This window comes from Megalops cyprinoides, chromosome 1, assembly GCF_013368585.1.
Source record: "Megalops cyprinoides isolate fMegCyp1 chromosome 1, fMegCyp1.pri, whole genome shotgun sequence".
Taxonomy (NCBI): domain Eukaryota; kingdom Metazoa; phylum Chordata; class Actinopteri; order Elopiformes; family Megalopidae; genus Megalops; species Megalops cyprinoides.
The window spans coordinates 46,117,357-46,130,531 of NC_050583.1; the positions used below are offsets into that span (position 1 = coordinate 46,117,357).

A 13,175-nucleotide genomic window follows, 5' to 3' on the forward strand; every position below is an offset into this window, starting at 1 on the left:
ATCCCCTAAAATACCCTAAAAGTGGCTTAAATATCCCAGATATTAGTTATCATTATATTATCTGGGAATAAGGGTCCACCTTTATCAGTGGCTTTTAGGAAAGACTGTGAAACATTTTTATAGCTGTGTTCAAAACAAGGAAGTACTGCCACTGATGCACATGGATGTAGGAAACAGGGATCAAAACATCCTTTCTTCCACAGTGTGAAATCCGCGTCCATTTAGTCGTCAGTCTTGTAAAGTAAATACTATGCAGCATTTTGGAAAACAATATCATCCCTGTGTTTGCCACCACTTTAATGCCAGAGTCAAATCCCTCCTGGAACAAGTATCCTTTTCCTGTTTATTAAATTTTATTGTCCTGTTGGAGTCTGTGACCCACTGCAATGAAAAACAATGGAAAATATGGTCACTTAACAGGAAGTAATGCTTCACAGCGACCATTTCCTAACAGGACTTCAAAGAGCACCAAACGTGTATTTTCTACTCGGGCAATCCACCTCACATCAGGACACAAAAAAACGCTGCTCAGATTGACTGTCTGTCAGATGATTGAAATGTGAGCTGCGTGTACAAATTAGTGACTTAATTAACTTAATTAGCGGCAGTTTAGTATCTTTGCTTTTTAAATCTCTCCGGACGGAAACGTCTGCAGGGTGACTAAAAACGGAGGATATTTTCGGTATTCACAAGTTGATAGCGACACCTAGTGGCTATTCGTAGTACTGAGTGTTGCAGGGACAAGTCGACCCTGTTCTGGAAAGTTGATTATATGTTGGGGTTTGCTCATCTTAACTGACATAATTTTGGTAGGAATTGCAATGTCACGCATAAATCAGTTTCATAAATCCATAGCTATACTGTCTTTTGACACTGGGTTTTTCTTAATGTAAGAATTATTTACAGGCAAAGGCAATGATTTGCATTTAACATCTGAGACATGTTTTGATAATATTAAAAAAAACTACAGATTTATAAAGATATTTTGATTAGTATGTGCAATCTTGGAAAAAAGCATGCAAATACAGAGGTTATATGTTAATGTGAACATATGCATACCTTAAAAACCTTCAGCACATTTCAAATGTTTTTCGCATGTTTAATTAGCAGACATAGGCCTACTGTATTTTACAGCGGTTTGCAATAGTTCTTTCAATGCATGTCACACAATTATACAATACATACAAATCGTGTCTATTTATAAATATGATAGACTGAACAAAATAGGCAATTCATTCAGAAAAAAAGCTATTAAATGTATAAACATTTGAGGTTTGATAAAAAAAAAAGAAGATTTGCATAGGAATATAGAGTTGAACTTTCAGATAGCGTTCCTTTTTCTTCATCTAGGCCCCGGGTTCCGCAGCGGGGTCTTTCCTGAGTGCGTCTCCTTCTTGTTGAGAAGGTTTTTGTTGAGATTTACGTCCTTCGGTGCAGGTTTCAGATAAAAGTGCAACTGTGGCGAAGGCAAAAAAAAAAAAATCAAGCAAAAATACAATCGTGCGTGAAAGCTGACAGTTACATGCGTATAAACATGCATAGACGTAGCCTATACACACGCAGACCACTAAATTCAGGCTGGGTTTTTTGTATAAGTCCTGACAGCTACAAATAATTTGAGATTGCTTGCACTCTAAGTCATCTCAGTATTGCATTTTACACAACACCCAAACATATAATTTTTTAAACAGCTACCCTGCTCATATCCTACTTACAGGAGCTAATGGCCAAAACTGCAAAATGGCGGAAGACGACAAAAAACTATATAGCTACTTATATAGCCTATGTTTCTATTTGTAAATATATAAACAAGCAGTGTTTTAATAATAGGTAACTTGATTGTCTTATATCTAAAATCCTTGCCTAGAGATTAGCTTGCAAATTTATAAGTAGCCTAATATGGCGTAACATCTAAATAAAATAATCTAAGAAACATTAAATTTGGGTAGGCTATGCTTAGGAAGGTCAGCAGTTGGGACAGCGGGTGTACACAGCGGCGATGACATTCATCATTATTCCAGAGAGGAAAACAGTCAGGTCGGTCTCACCTGTATGGCCTCCGCCGGGCCGACCGTCACCGTGCTGGTGGAAGGCAGGTAACCCTCCGTGGACGCGGTCACGGTGTATGTGCCGGGCAGCAGTAACCGGAAATAGTCTCCGTCCGCCCCTTCATATCGACACGGGAAGATCAACATTGTGATATCCGACATCGGACTTACATTCATTCTGAAATTTTAAAACGATCCTGCTGTCAGCAGGAGAGCAGGATAGTCCTCAGCCCCGGAGCTCCTCACAAACTCAGAGCAGGATGACCGAAATTGCTTAGCCAAACCGGGAAGAAACCGTTAAAAGGTTTTGATCCACGGGACATAGGCCTGTATCACACCGGTCTAACTACATCAGAAATTTATTTTAAAATAATTTTCGGTTTATTCTAATCCGAGGACACCTCGGTGAGCATCAGTTAACAGATACGTCCTAGTGAACTATTGATGACGATGCGATATTAAGTTCCCATAATGCCTGTTCATCTCAGGAGTAACGAAATGGCAAACCAGATCGTCGCAGTTTTCTAAAATAATTCCCGAAAGTTATACCCTAGGGTACTAACGACTTAAGCATTCGTGGTGGCGCTCTAAGACTACTCCATGAGCTCAGGGTTTGTATTAGATCACTTAAGTCGATAATAACGACTGTTGTCCTCCCTTCTCACCAGGAAGAGGATCGTATTTGACAGGCAGGGAAATATATAATGGGCTACATAATATATGTTTTATTATTCCCACTAGGGAGTAATAAAATAAAAACGTTTTTTTTCGTCAAACAATGTAGTAGAGCTGTCTCCTTGGCGACAGTTGCCAAACTCACCGCTGGTAATGTCGTGGTGGATCCCCGCAACTGAGATCACCGCGTTAGCGATGGGGTTGTTGTTTTCATCGTAGACCATACCCTTGATGCCGTGGTGTACCTGCGGGCAAAGGGAGGACAGGTGAGGGAACGTTTTGCATCGCGGAAGTAGCCCTACACGTCACTTACAGCAGGATTGGATTCTAATACGCGGTTGATTCTTAATATAAAAACATTTTTGTCTCAGTATGTGTTGCGTTAATTGAAGTGAGTTCTAAATGAAGTTTTCTGAATTATTATGTGCTATTACCTCTCACGTGAGCATGATATTGCATGTGAACCCAAAATTACTCTTATAGCCTACGCAGGTTGCTTTATTCTTATAAACAAAATGTTTAAGCTTATAGGCCTACATTTAAGCTTACTGTTACCACATTGCATTACATTTCATGAATATAATGTAACGTTATGTCTCCTATGACAGCACCTCCTCCTCTCGTGGCAGTGTTTTATGGCTCTGCATTTAAGGATGATGCTCATGATTCAGCATCAGTGCAGGTACAGGGCACAGTAAACACAGGTGTAATCTTACCTGCTCCAGGTAGGACACAAGGGCCTCTCTGTTGCCAAGCCACTCCTTCTGCAGGTCAGTTGCAGGGGGAAACTTATCGCAGCTGAGCTCCAGAGTGATCTCAAAGCAGTTGGTGTGGAGGTAGTTAAAGTCCTGCATTCCTGTGGAGGCAGGGTGGGGAGGTCACCTCAGTGAACCTGAGCTTAGATGGAGAGAGACTTAGCGGACAGCTCTCACCAATTCAGCCAGACAATGCGAATCGTAGTGCACAACTCTCATCCACACAGCCAGTCAATGGGGAGACTTAAACAACAACTCTCACCCACATAGTGTCATGGGAGAGATTTAGCAGACAACTCGCACTACTCAGCCAGACACAGGAGAGACTTAACGGACAACACTCACCAACTCAGCCTGCCATGGTATATTTATGAAATGCCCATGATGACGTCACATGATTACCAAAGAAGCCAAAATCTAATAAACTGGATTTGACACATTATATCACTTGCAAGTCTAAACAAGAGGCAAACGTACTACCCAGCTGTTTATGTTCGACTGTGTGTCTAGAGGTTTCTCCACTTCCCCGTGAGCTTTGCTGACGTGAGTTAGTTTCAAGGCTTCATCGTATTGTCTTTGCCCCAGTATCATTGCAGATATGCTGTAAGTGGCTCGTCTCTATCTAACTGACAACTGTATCCAGCTGTCTCGCCTAGCTCACGTGATGGCATCACGAGGTGTCGGGTTGGCACAGGAATTGGGGAAGAGGAAGAGGAAGGGCAGGGGTGGTGGGGATGGGGGGGGGGGGGGGGGGTTCACCTTTGGACAGAGAGTACCAGCTGGCACCATTCGTGATCCCCTCATCAAAATAGTCCCCGCAGTTCCAGCCTTTGTGCATCCAGCTGTGGGCGTACGAGTAGGTCTTTGCCAACTGTGAAAACACACACACGCACACACACACACACACACACACACAATGCACACAGGCACATAGGTACACACACAGACACACATACACACAGGTACACACACAGGCACACATACATACATGGGTGCGCACACACACACACACATATATAGGCACACATATACATACACACAGGCGCACACACACACAAACACACACACATCATGGTTACAGCTTTGTAAGTGGACTGTGCTGTATCACATTGCGCGTGGCTCAGCGGTGTTCCCTGCTCTGTGAGAGTGAGGATGTTGCCTTAGCCTCTGGTGTTCCACAGGGCACGTTGTTACAAGAGGGTTCCTGGGCTCTCTTATGTAATTTAGAGTAACTTCAGCATTCCTGCACTGTGTGAGGGGGGCCGAGCCACTCCGCTTTAATACGGAGGGCTTTACCTTTTTGAAGATCTTATCATCTGGCGTGGCGGAGTAGGTGGTCTTGCCCCTCATGCGGGGGTCCCGGGACTTATCGAAGGGGTAGTTTGCCACAACTGCCCCACCATGCAGGTTGGCAGACAGGACGAAGTTGTAGTTCTGCATCCACTTGATCACTGCAAGGGTTTCGGGCTCAACCTAAAATAAATGTGCAGGCGCACACACATACACACACACACACACACACAATCAGCATTCTTTCTCAGCAAGCAGGATTAAAACACTCTGATGGCATTAGCAGAGTGCTGGTCATTTGCTCAGCAGAGAAAGGATATGGGTAAAGAAAAAAACAATGGATTGAGCAATGCTGCATAAATCCAAACCTCTAGCTCCTGCACTAATGGGCACATATGCATGCTTGCATAGCTCTACCACTGATATGGTGTCCTGTAAAAGCTAACATTAGCAGTGGGTGAAAAGCTCACATATGAGAGTTAAGGAAGGAAACGGCTGTGCGGTGGGTGGACGAAGGTTATCCAGCTCTTACTGAATAGGGACAGAGGAAGCTGCAGGGAGCTGTTTGGCTGTGTGACATTTACAGTCACGAGTGGAGAGTCCCGCTGCAGCTCTGAGCATGGCACAGGAGTTAACGCGGTAAATACTCAGCTGTGTACATCGATATCATGTCAAAATGTAATTTTCCCTGGAGGAAGTGACAGTGGGAAGTACTCATTAGGGAATGTGTCCCTGCTTGGTTAACAGACCAGGGAGCTCAGCCTCCTCTCCAGAGACCCCCGCAGACAACGCTGGGGAGGGCTGTAGGGTGAGGTCACGCTGCGATTCTCCAACTCCCATGATTCCTGAAATATCCCTGGCTGTGTTGTGTCGTGGCTCTGTGCCCCCAGCCGGTCCCTGTGACCCCCTAAAAATGTCTCTGCAGACCTGCTGATGTCCCCTGCGCTGAGAAAATATACCACCACTTCCTTTTGTTAGTTCAACAGAGATCTGCCAACAGAAGAAGTCAGTTACCCATGGCAACTGTCAGTCTTCTGTCGCCCTGGTTAGACGAGGTCTGTTTATGGAAGAAGGTTATTTATTATGCATTGATGTATGGGTCTATATATGTGGTTTTATTTATACATATCTATATGTGCCTCCTTGTGGGCAGGAAGCCGGGCTTGTCTGTCATCACAGTGCTGGGTTTGGGTTTCGTCTGAACGCTGCATGCGCGCACCCCCTCCACCCTGAGATGGCGTGGGGGTATTTCTGGCGCCGGTGTGACAGCACGTGCTCCCCTTGTTTTTTTGTTTTTCAAACGAGCGAAACGTGAGCGCTGAAAAACGGAGAGGAATGTGTCAGGGTTCCCGGAGGGCACAGCGCGGTGGGCTGCGGGACTCGGAGAGCTCTGCGAAGCGCGTGTCTCAGCAGAAAGCCGCCGCTGCTGTCAGCGAAAGCCCTCGCTGACCCGCCGCTGTGAGAGAATGGACACGCATTCCGCTGTTCTGCGGCCGCAGCTGGGACCCGGCCGCCCCAGTGCCACGGGATGTTTTGATACAGGGCAGGCAATGCTGTGGAGCCCCACAGCCTCGGGGTGTCCCAGACTGTCCCCTACAGTCTTGGGGTGTCCCAGACCATCCCCCAAAACCTTGCTGTTTTAGAAATGCGGAGATGGTGGGGAGTGTGAGCGTTAAAGCACATCCTGTTTTAGCACCGCCTCTGTTGAGCCATGTGCGGGTCTGTGTTAAACTGCTGCCGATTGCGCAGGGTCTGCTGTGGAAATGCAGTGCAGTTTATCTGCCCACTCTGTGACCCCATGTAACAGAAACAAACCATCAGGCCTGAGGAGATGAATGCACACACCCTGCAGCTGCAGAGCACAGAGTCCCCTTCTACCACACACACACACACACACGCACACACACACATGCACACCCTGCCAACAAACAGTGCACATATTGATCTCCAGTGCAAACAGAAAGTAAGTGAACTTCTCCACGTACAGCACAATGAATGATTAATCCACTGGCCAGCGACTTTTTCAGCAAGCAGGAGCATTGAGGTAGAAGTTAAGACAGCCCTCATGTACTTATACAGCGGGACAGTACAGGGAGTGCTGGCCCCTGGGCCTCACGGCCACCCACCCCAGTGCTGCATCCATAAAACTACCAGAAGAAGCTCAAAAGTGGCTGAGGGAGACAGAGCTCAGGGCAGCCGGGAAACAGACGCCACCGAATAAACATGAACCAACATGGCACTGTTCTGCCAGGTTGCTGCGGATGGGGTTGTCATGGTGATCGTAGTGATTTGGGTGGAAGAGGGAGGTTTTTGTAGCTTGTAGTCGTTAGCTGAACACAGTAACATTGTAATGAGCCTGTGATTGATTAGCACTTTCTCCAACAGCCCTTTAAATCCAATAATTCTCGATGCAGTGACACAAAGCACGTGTCTCTCTAAAACTCCACTGTATTGTTGCTGAGAAGATTGATCAAACAGTTTGCACCTAATATTATCATGTCATTATCATTAATTGTATGCTGGTATTAGCAGAGTCCCTCCGATGCTATGCTTTGTGTGACTGGCCTGTATGGATGGAATTTGACAGGAGGCGGGAGAGCAGCACTGCTAAGCCCAGCTGGTCCGTGCTGTATCCTCAACCTTGCTTTTGGAACAAGGTCATACACAGGACATGATCTGGTCTCCCCCCACTTTTGCCGCTGACGTCTGAGAGCAGGTATGACTAAGCGGACACTGCTGACAACAGCCACGTGACTCCCAAAGCCGCAGGGTCGTATGATATCACGCGCCGGGCTGCATATGAAGCAGCTGTCACCCAAAGGGCATTGCTTCCGTGTGGCGTGCTACAGATTTTGTGCAGTTTACTTGCAGTTTTGTTTTCTGCACTTGGGTTCTTTTAGGGTTCACCCGTGTCATCTTCTCACTCCACGAAATCGCTAATCCTTTCTTTCTTCATTGCAGACAGGTTGTACCCAGCCCATCTCAAGTGTATGTGTTGCTCTCTACATTGTCACTGGTCCCCCATCCCCCCCATATATGAGCCCGCTTCCTACCTGTTCTTCCCAGTTGTCTGGCAGGGGCAGGTGGTGGTTCTGGCCATCGGTTTTCTCGTGGTAGTACATGAGAGAGTTCAGGTCGGGGAAGTTCCTGTTTAAATCCACCTCCCTGGAGTTTCCTCTGCCTGTCAGGTAGCCATTGAATTCAGGTCCCTGTCACAAAAATGCAAATTCATTTCGCAATTAGTACATTTCAAAACAAGGACAAGACAGTGATGCATGTTCTCTTAAGGTCCCCGTGGTGTGATCTGGGACACCTAAACAGGTATGCTGTATGTGGAACACTTATCTAGAAACCGATGGCACAGGGAGATATGTGTGTGTATGAGTACACAGCATTGCAACATCAACTGGGTTCACAGGAGTATGGTAGTCTTCTCCCAGGGAAACAGTGAGAGAAGGAGGGAGAGAAAGAAAGAGGGAGGGAAGGAGAGAGAGTGAGATAAAGAGAGGGAGGGAGAGAGAGAAAGAGGAAGCAAGAGAAGGAGAGCTGCAGGGTGAGTGGTGAGTGGGGTTATGACAGTAACCACTTTTCAGAACCAGCACGGAGCAGAGCTCCTGAAACTAATTCTGAAACACTGGCTCCTGGAAGAAGAGGAAGCTACACTGTGATGAAGGCTACTAAGACACCTTGAACCTGGGAGAGGTCATGGATGGTGATGATGTTTGTGATGATGGTGATGACAGTGAAGATCATGATGATCTATGGATATGTGGTGATGAGGAGGAGGGGGCGGAGGGAGCGGTACCTGCTGGGCCGCCACTTCATAGCCGTCTGGGTTCATGGAGGGCAGGATGTGTATGCGGGTGTCCTGGATCAGCTGGGTGATGCGCTGGTTCCCTGCTCGGTACTCCTCACACAGGAACTGAGAGAACTGGATTAGCAGCTCCCGGCCCAGAACCTCGTTTCCATGCATGTTCCCCACGTACTTGAACTCCGGCTCCACTGGAAAAGGTCAGGGGTCAGAGGTCACAATCATTCATGTACATCAATGCCAATCACGCTGATCTGCCCTCCTCACCAACGAGTTCCTCAGGGTTTAGAGAAGTTCATTTCACCATGGTCAGAGGTGTCCTCCACACCGGCCCCACTGTGGTCATGTGGTCTCTGGACCCCTGTATGGTCATGGTCTGATTTCAGCATTTCCATCCTCCCAGAGCAGAAAGTATATCTCTGCAGCCCATGGTCATGTGACCTGCTTGATTCTGGTGTGACAGCATAACATGACAGTTCTGGCTATCAAAAATGAACCTGGGTGAATTTTGATTTTGAAGGCATGCAACACGGCATTGGACACAATGCAGAAGTAACACCTTGTCAATGCTCAGCTGAGCTTACTCCTAACATTCTCACAACGTTGTCATGATATTGGAGCAACGTTTTCACCCATGTACTGGGCTGGGCCAAGAGCTGACCTCTTAAAGCCTAGCAGCTGCACATGCTACGGTTAAATAAAAACTGCAGGCTGGTGGAGCTGGCGCCACAGGTGGAGCTGGCGCTAATATGAGTGGGCAGCTGCCGAGCTGACAGACTCAGAGCTGGCACGTCATGCGAGTTTTGAAGTCAGGGATTTGCACGGCGTCCCCACCTCAGGACTCAACACCTATTTCAGAGCGGCACTGTTCCACACAGTGGTCACTGATGCTGGTGTAACCGGCAGGAGGTGTTCACTGTATCTTCAGGACACAGAGTTAGTAACTGTACCTCTTGGAGCTGTGTGTTTTCCACTCATGGTGCTGTTTGCCGTAGGAGATGCCATTCCCCCCTCACAGCTGGTCCAGCTGTGCATTTTCATCTCCTTGCTCCATTCTGTATTTTATTCGTATCTCACTTGCTGCTCTGAGCTTCACATGCTGCACTGAGCTGTGTCTATAGGAAAGACCAACAGCTACAGAAAACAGATGCTTTTTTTGGTTAGCAATTAATGTTACCGAATGGTGATTTTTCATTGGCTGTAGTTAGCTGCCCCACTTGTGAAACTTGACACTGATTAGGAGTTGGTGAAAATGCCAGGACAGCTTAGTATCCACTGACAGCTTGCGAGGTACTCTTAAGAACAGTCATCATGTAGGACCTGGCACACTGCATGACCACAGGTGTGAGGGTGAGGGGAAATTTCAGCACCAAAATTAACCAATTAATCCTGACAAAATTGCGAGGGTAATTAAAACGAATGTTTCATAAACACGAGGAAGCTTCTGGACCGAGGATACGACCTCTTTTTTCTTACTGCCAGCCTGTGGGGGTTGAGCTCTGAAGGGTTAACACCGTGCGGGGTCTCACGCCGAGCGGTGTCATCCTGTTTTCCAGTTTGCACCTCGTTGTGGAACAAATGTACATCCTGCCATTCTCCCGAAGGAAACTCGTACCTCAGCAAAAACGCCCCCCCGCTACAGGCAGGCTCTTGCTACCTCTTGCCATCACAGGGAGAGGCACATTTGTCTAAATAAACCGTTTTGGTGTTGGGTCAGATCCAGCATGCCACCTAAGCTTTGATTCAGTCCGCTGTGTCGATGTGGATCGGATTCGTGGGGTGGTTTTACTCACTGAGTTGCTGAACATGAAAAATATTTGCTTTGCTTTTGCTTTGTTTGGTGTGACTGAACCCAACATAAGCGCCATGCATTAATCTTTCTCTGTCTTAATCCTGAAAGTGACGCTGAGTTCTTCTGCTGGCAGGGAAAGAAAGAGATGCATATCTGCTGGGAAATCTGTCAGTATCTGCCATTTGAATGCCTATCAAGGAGCAGATGGCTTGGCTCAGTCTAACTGTAATTTACTGTTCCCAGTGACATGTCTTTGGTAAAACTTGATAATTCCTCTGAATTTTAGGCAGAGCTGAACGGTTATGTGGCCAGAGTTAGTTTCTGTTGTATTTTGTTGCATCTGTGTTGAAGCAGTCAGCATTAAACTCAAGTGCAGTAGATCTGTCAGCATTAAACCCCATCTCCCTTTGGGGCAGGGGATTCTCACATCTAACATAATGCCCTTCCATGGCTCCCTTCTCTGAAGAATAAACCATCAATGCTTTGAACTGAAAAGTTAACCTTTCAAGAAGTTAAATTGCTCCAAAAATGCTTTGAATAAATGAATTGAATGAGGACAGTTTAAATACTATTCCAAAATATGTTAGAGATTTTGGTATGTTGCAATATATTTCTGATATATTCTTGTGCTGAACAGACTTCTCAATCTATTACAATTACATTATATTTGCGTTTGGGATAAGACACGCTGTCAGGGAGGGCAAACCCAGCACTGTCACCTGTGGTGCAGGTAGCCTCTCTGCCTGACAGCAGCCCTCACATACAGATCCTAAAGTCCAGGCAGGACACCAGGCTCACAGCAAAAACTACTGCAGGGTTTGCTGTTGTCTCATATGGCAGCAGCAAATAACAATCACACTAAATAGAACTGAACATAAATACCCCCCCGGAAACTCTGCCAACTGAACTGAGGAATTAAAAGCATGCAAACCCAAACATGCCCCCCCCCCCCATCCCAACACAGCACCTGCTACAGAAGCAGAGGAGAGGAACAGAGGAGCAGCGGTGAGAGAGTAGAGAGGAGAAAGGGTGAGGAGGTGTAGAGGAGTCAGAGAGGAGGTGTAGAGGGGAGACAGAGAGGAGGTGTAGAGGAGTCAGAGAGGAGGTGGAGAGGAGACAGAGAGGAGGTGTAGAGGGGAGACAGAGAGGAGGTGCAGAGGAGTCAGAGGGGAGGTGGAGAGGAGACAGAGAGGAGGTGTAGAGGGGAGACAGAGAGGAGGTGCAGAGGAGTCAGAGGAGGTGGAGAGGGACAGCAGTAGGAGAGAGAGAGCGTACTTGGCTCGTGGATCCCCGGGTGGTCGCTGAACTCCAGCACGTACAGGTGCCTGCCCTCTACGCTGCGGCCGATGCTGTAGACACGCGTGACATAGGGACACTCATTCTGCACGCTGAGCAGAGCCCGCACCAGGTCCTCATAGCGGTGGTGGCGGAAATCGATGGCCTGCACCGTGCTAAGGAACAGCACGCCAGCCAGAGCCCAGCTCCACATCTTCCACACCTGTGAGTGAGTCTACCTGTCTGTGTATCTGTCTGCCTGCCTGTCTGTGGGTCTGCCTGTGTGCCTGTCTATAAGTCTGACTGTGAGTCTGCCTGTCTGTCTGTCTGTGAGTCTGCCTGTGCGTCTGTCTGTGAATCTGACTGTGAGTGTGCCTGTCTGTGTGTGAGTCTGCCTGTCAGCCTGTTTGTGTGCCTCTGTGTGTGTGAGTCTGTGTGCCTGCCTGTCTGTGTGCCTGCCGTGCTGCCTGCCCACCTGCCTCCCTCGGTGGCGGTCTCTCTCTGTCCGCTGGCCTTCCTGCGTAGGGGGAGAGAACTCTCACTCCCCAGGGTTCTGGCCCCTCCCACTGCATCCCTCACTCTGAGACACAGGAGAGCAAATAAGGACAGCCCCCTCTTTCCCTCCCCCATCTCTCTCTGTATCACCCTCCCAATTTCCCAGTCTCGATCCCTTTACCCCCCCCCCCCCCCCCCAAAACGATTCTTAGGTTCTCTCATAAATGATAGTTTTGTTTCTGCTCAGAGTTTGCCTTTGTCTGGTGGTTTGTCTCTGCCTTTAACCAGCTTTGAAAACAATAATTAGTGAATCAACACAAACAGAGAGAGAGAAAGAGAGAACGAGAGAGGGAGAGAGACAGAGGAGGAGAGAGAGAGTCAGAGAGCGACAGACAGAGGCAGAGGGAGACAGAGAGGCAGAGGGAGAGCATGCGTGTGGTTCTCCCTGCCTCTGCTCAGTTTGGTTTGGAGGGGGAGGTGTTAGCATTAGTGTAGTGCAGTCAGCGCAGCCGCTAAAACCCCCTCCACACACCCCCACACCCCCCACCCTCTCCCCTCTCCTACAACACTGGCTCATTCATTAACTCTTGGATAAATACACACTGCAGAGGCAGGCTTTCAAAAGCTCCTTCTGGGAAAGGGGGAAGTGGCTCCTGGGTACCCCCCCCACCCCCCACCCCCCACCCCCCATTAGGGTCAGCTGTCACTCACATGGAGCAGTGACAGCTGACGTTCGCCCTCAGCGCCCCCCCCCCCCCCCATGGTAAAAGGTGGTGGAAGTGATCTGTGGCCATTTGGGCAGTTTTGTCGCTCCCCTGTCAGCTTGTACGACAGGGTGGCGGGAGTGGGTTTGAGGTGGGGGGGGGGGGTCAATCAGTACAAAGTGCCACAGAAAGCTGTGACCTCATTTCCCGTCGGGCCTTCTGCGGTGGCTGCCGTCAGAGTTTCACATCGTGTTCTCGAGCTGTAACCCGAGCTCAGTTTGTTTTGGTCGCAATCGTTAGATAAACTGTGTGGGGGGGGGGGGGTTGTGG

At 48.0% G+C, this 13,175-nt stretch overlaps 1 protein-coding gene across 1 annotated transcript; it reads right to left on the minus strand.

Annotated features, from left to right (window-relative positions):
- Window positions 1-1,110: 1,110 nt before the first annotated feature.
- Window positions 1,111-11,931, minus strand: cpn1 (carboxypeptidase N, polypeptide 1). Its single transcript, XM_036547055.1, has 9 exons — window positions 11,647-11,931; window positions 8,574-8,770; window positions 7,822-7,977; window positions 4,775-4,951; window positions 4,238-4,349; window positions 3,440-3,579; window positions 2,869-2,968; window positions 2,049-2,167; window positions 1,111-1,456 (listed from the first exon to the last, which is right to left on the minus strand). Exons 1-9 carry the CDS (start codon window positions 11,858-11,860, stop codon window positions 1,343-1,345), a joined length of 1,329 nt encoding a protein of 442 aa, XP_036402948.1. The 5' UTR covers window positions 11,861-11,931; the 3' UTR covers window positions 1,111-1,342.
- Between the last annotated feature and the right edge of the window lie 1,244 nt (window positions 11,932-13,175).

What these genes read in the sequence shown, in the direction of transcription:
- cpn1 (XM_036547055.1), bottom strand. Translation starts at nt 11,860, where the DNA reads ATGTGGAGCTGGGCTCTGGCTGGCGTGCTGTTCCTTAGCACGGTGCAG. An exon ending in CAGACAACTGGGAAGAACAG is followed by an intron (nt 4,952 to 7,821) that starts GTAGGAAGCGGG and finishes CATTTATTTTAG; the next exon opens with GTTGAGCCCGAAACCCTTGC. An exon ending in CTGGTACTCTCTGTCCAAAG is followed by an intron (nt 3,580 to 4,237) that starts GTGAACCCCCCC and finishes CTGCCTCCACAG; the next exon opens with GAATGCAGGACTTTAACTAC.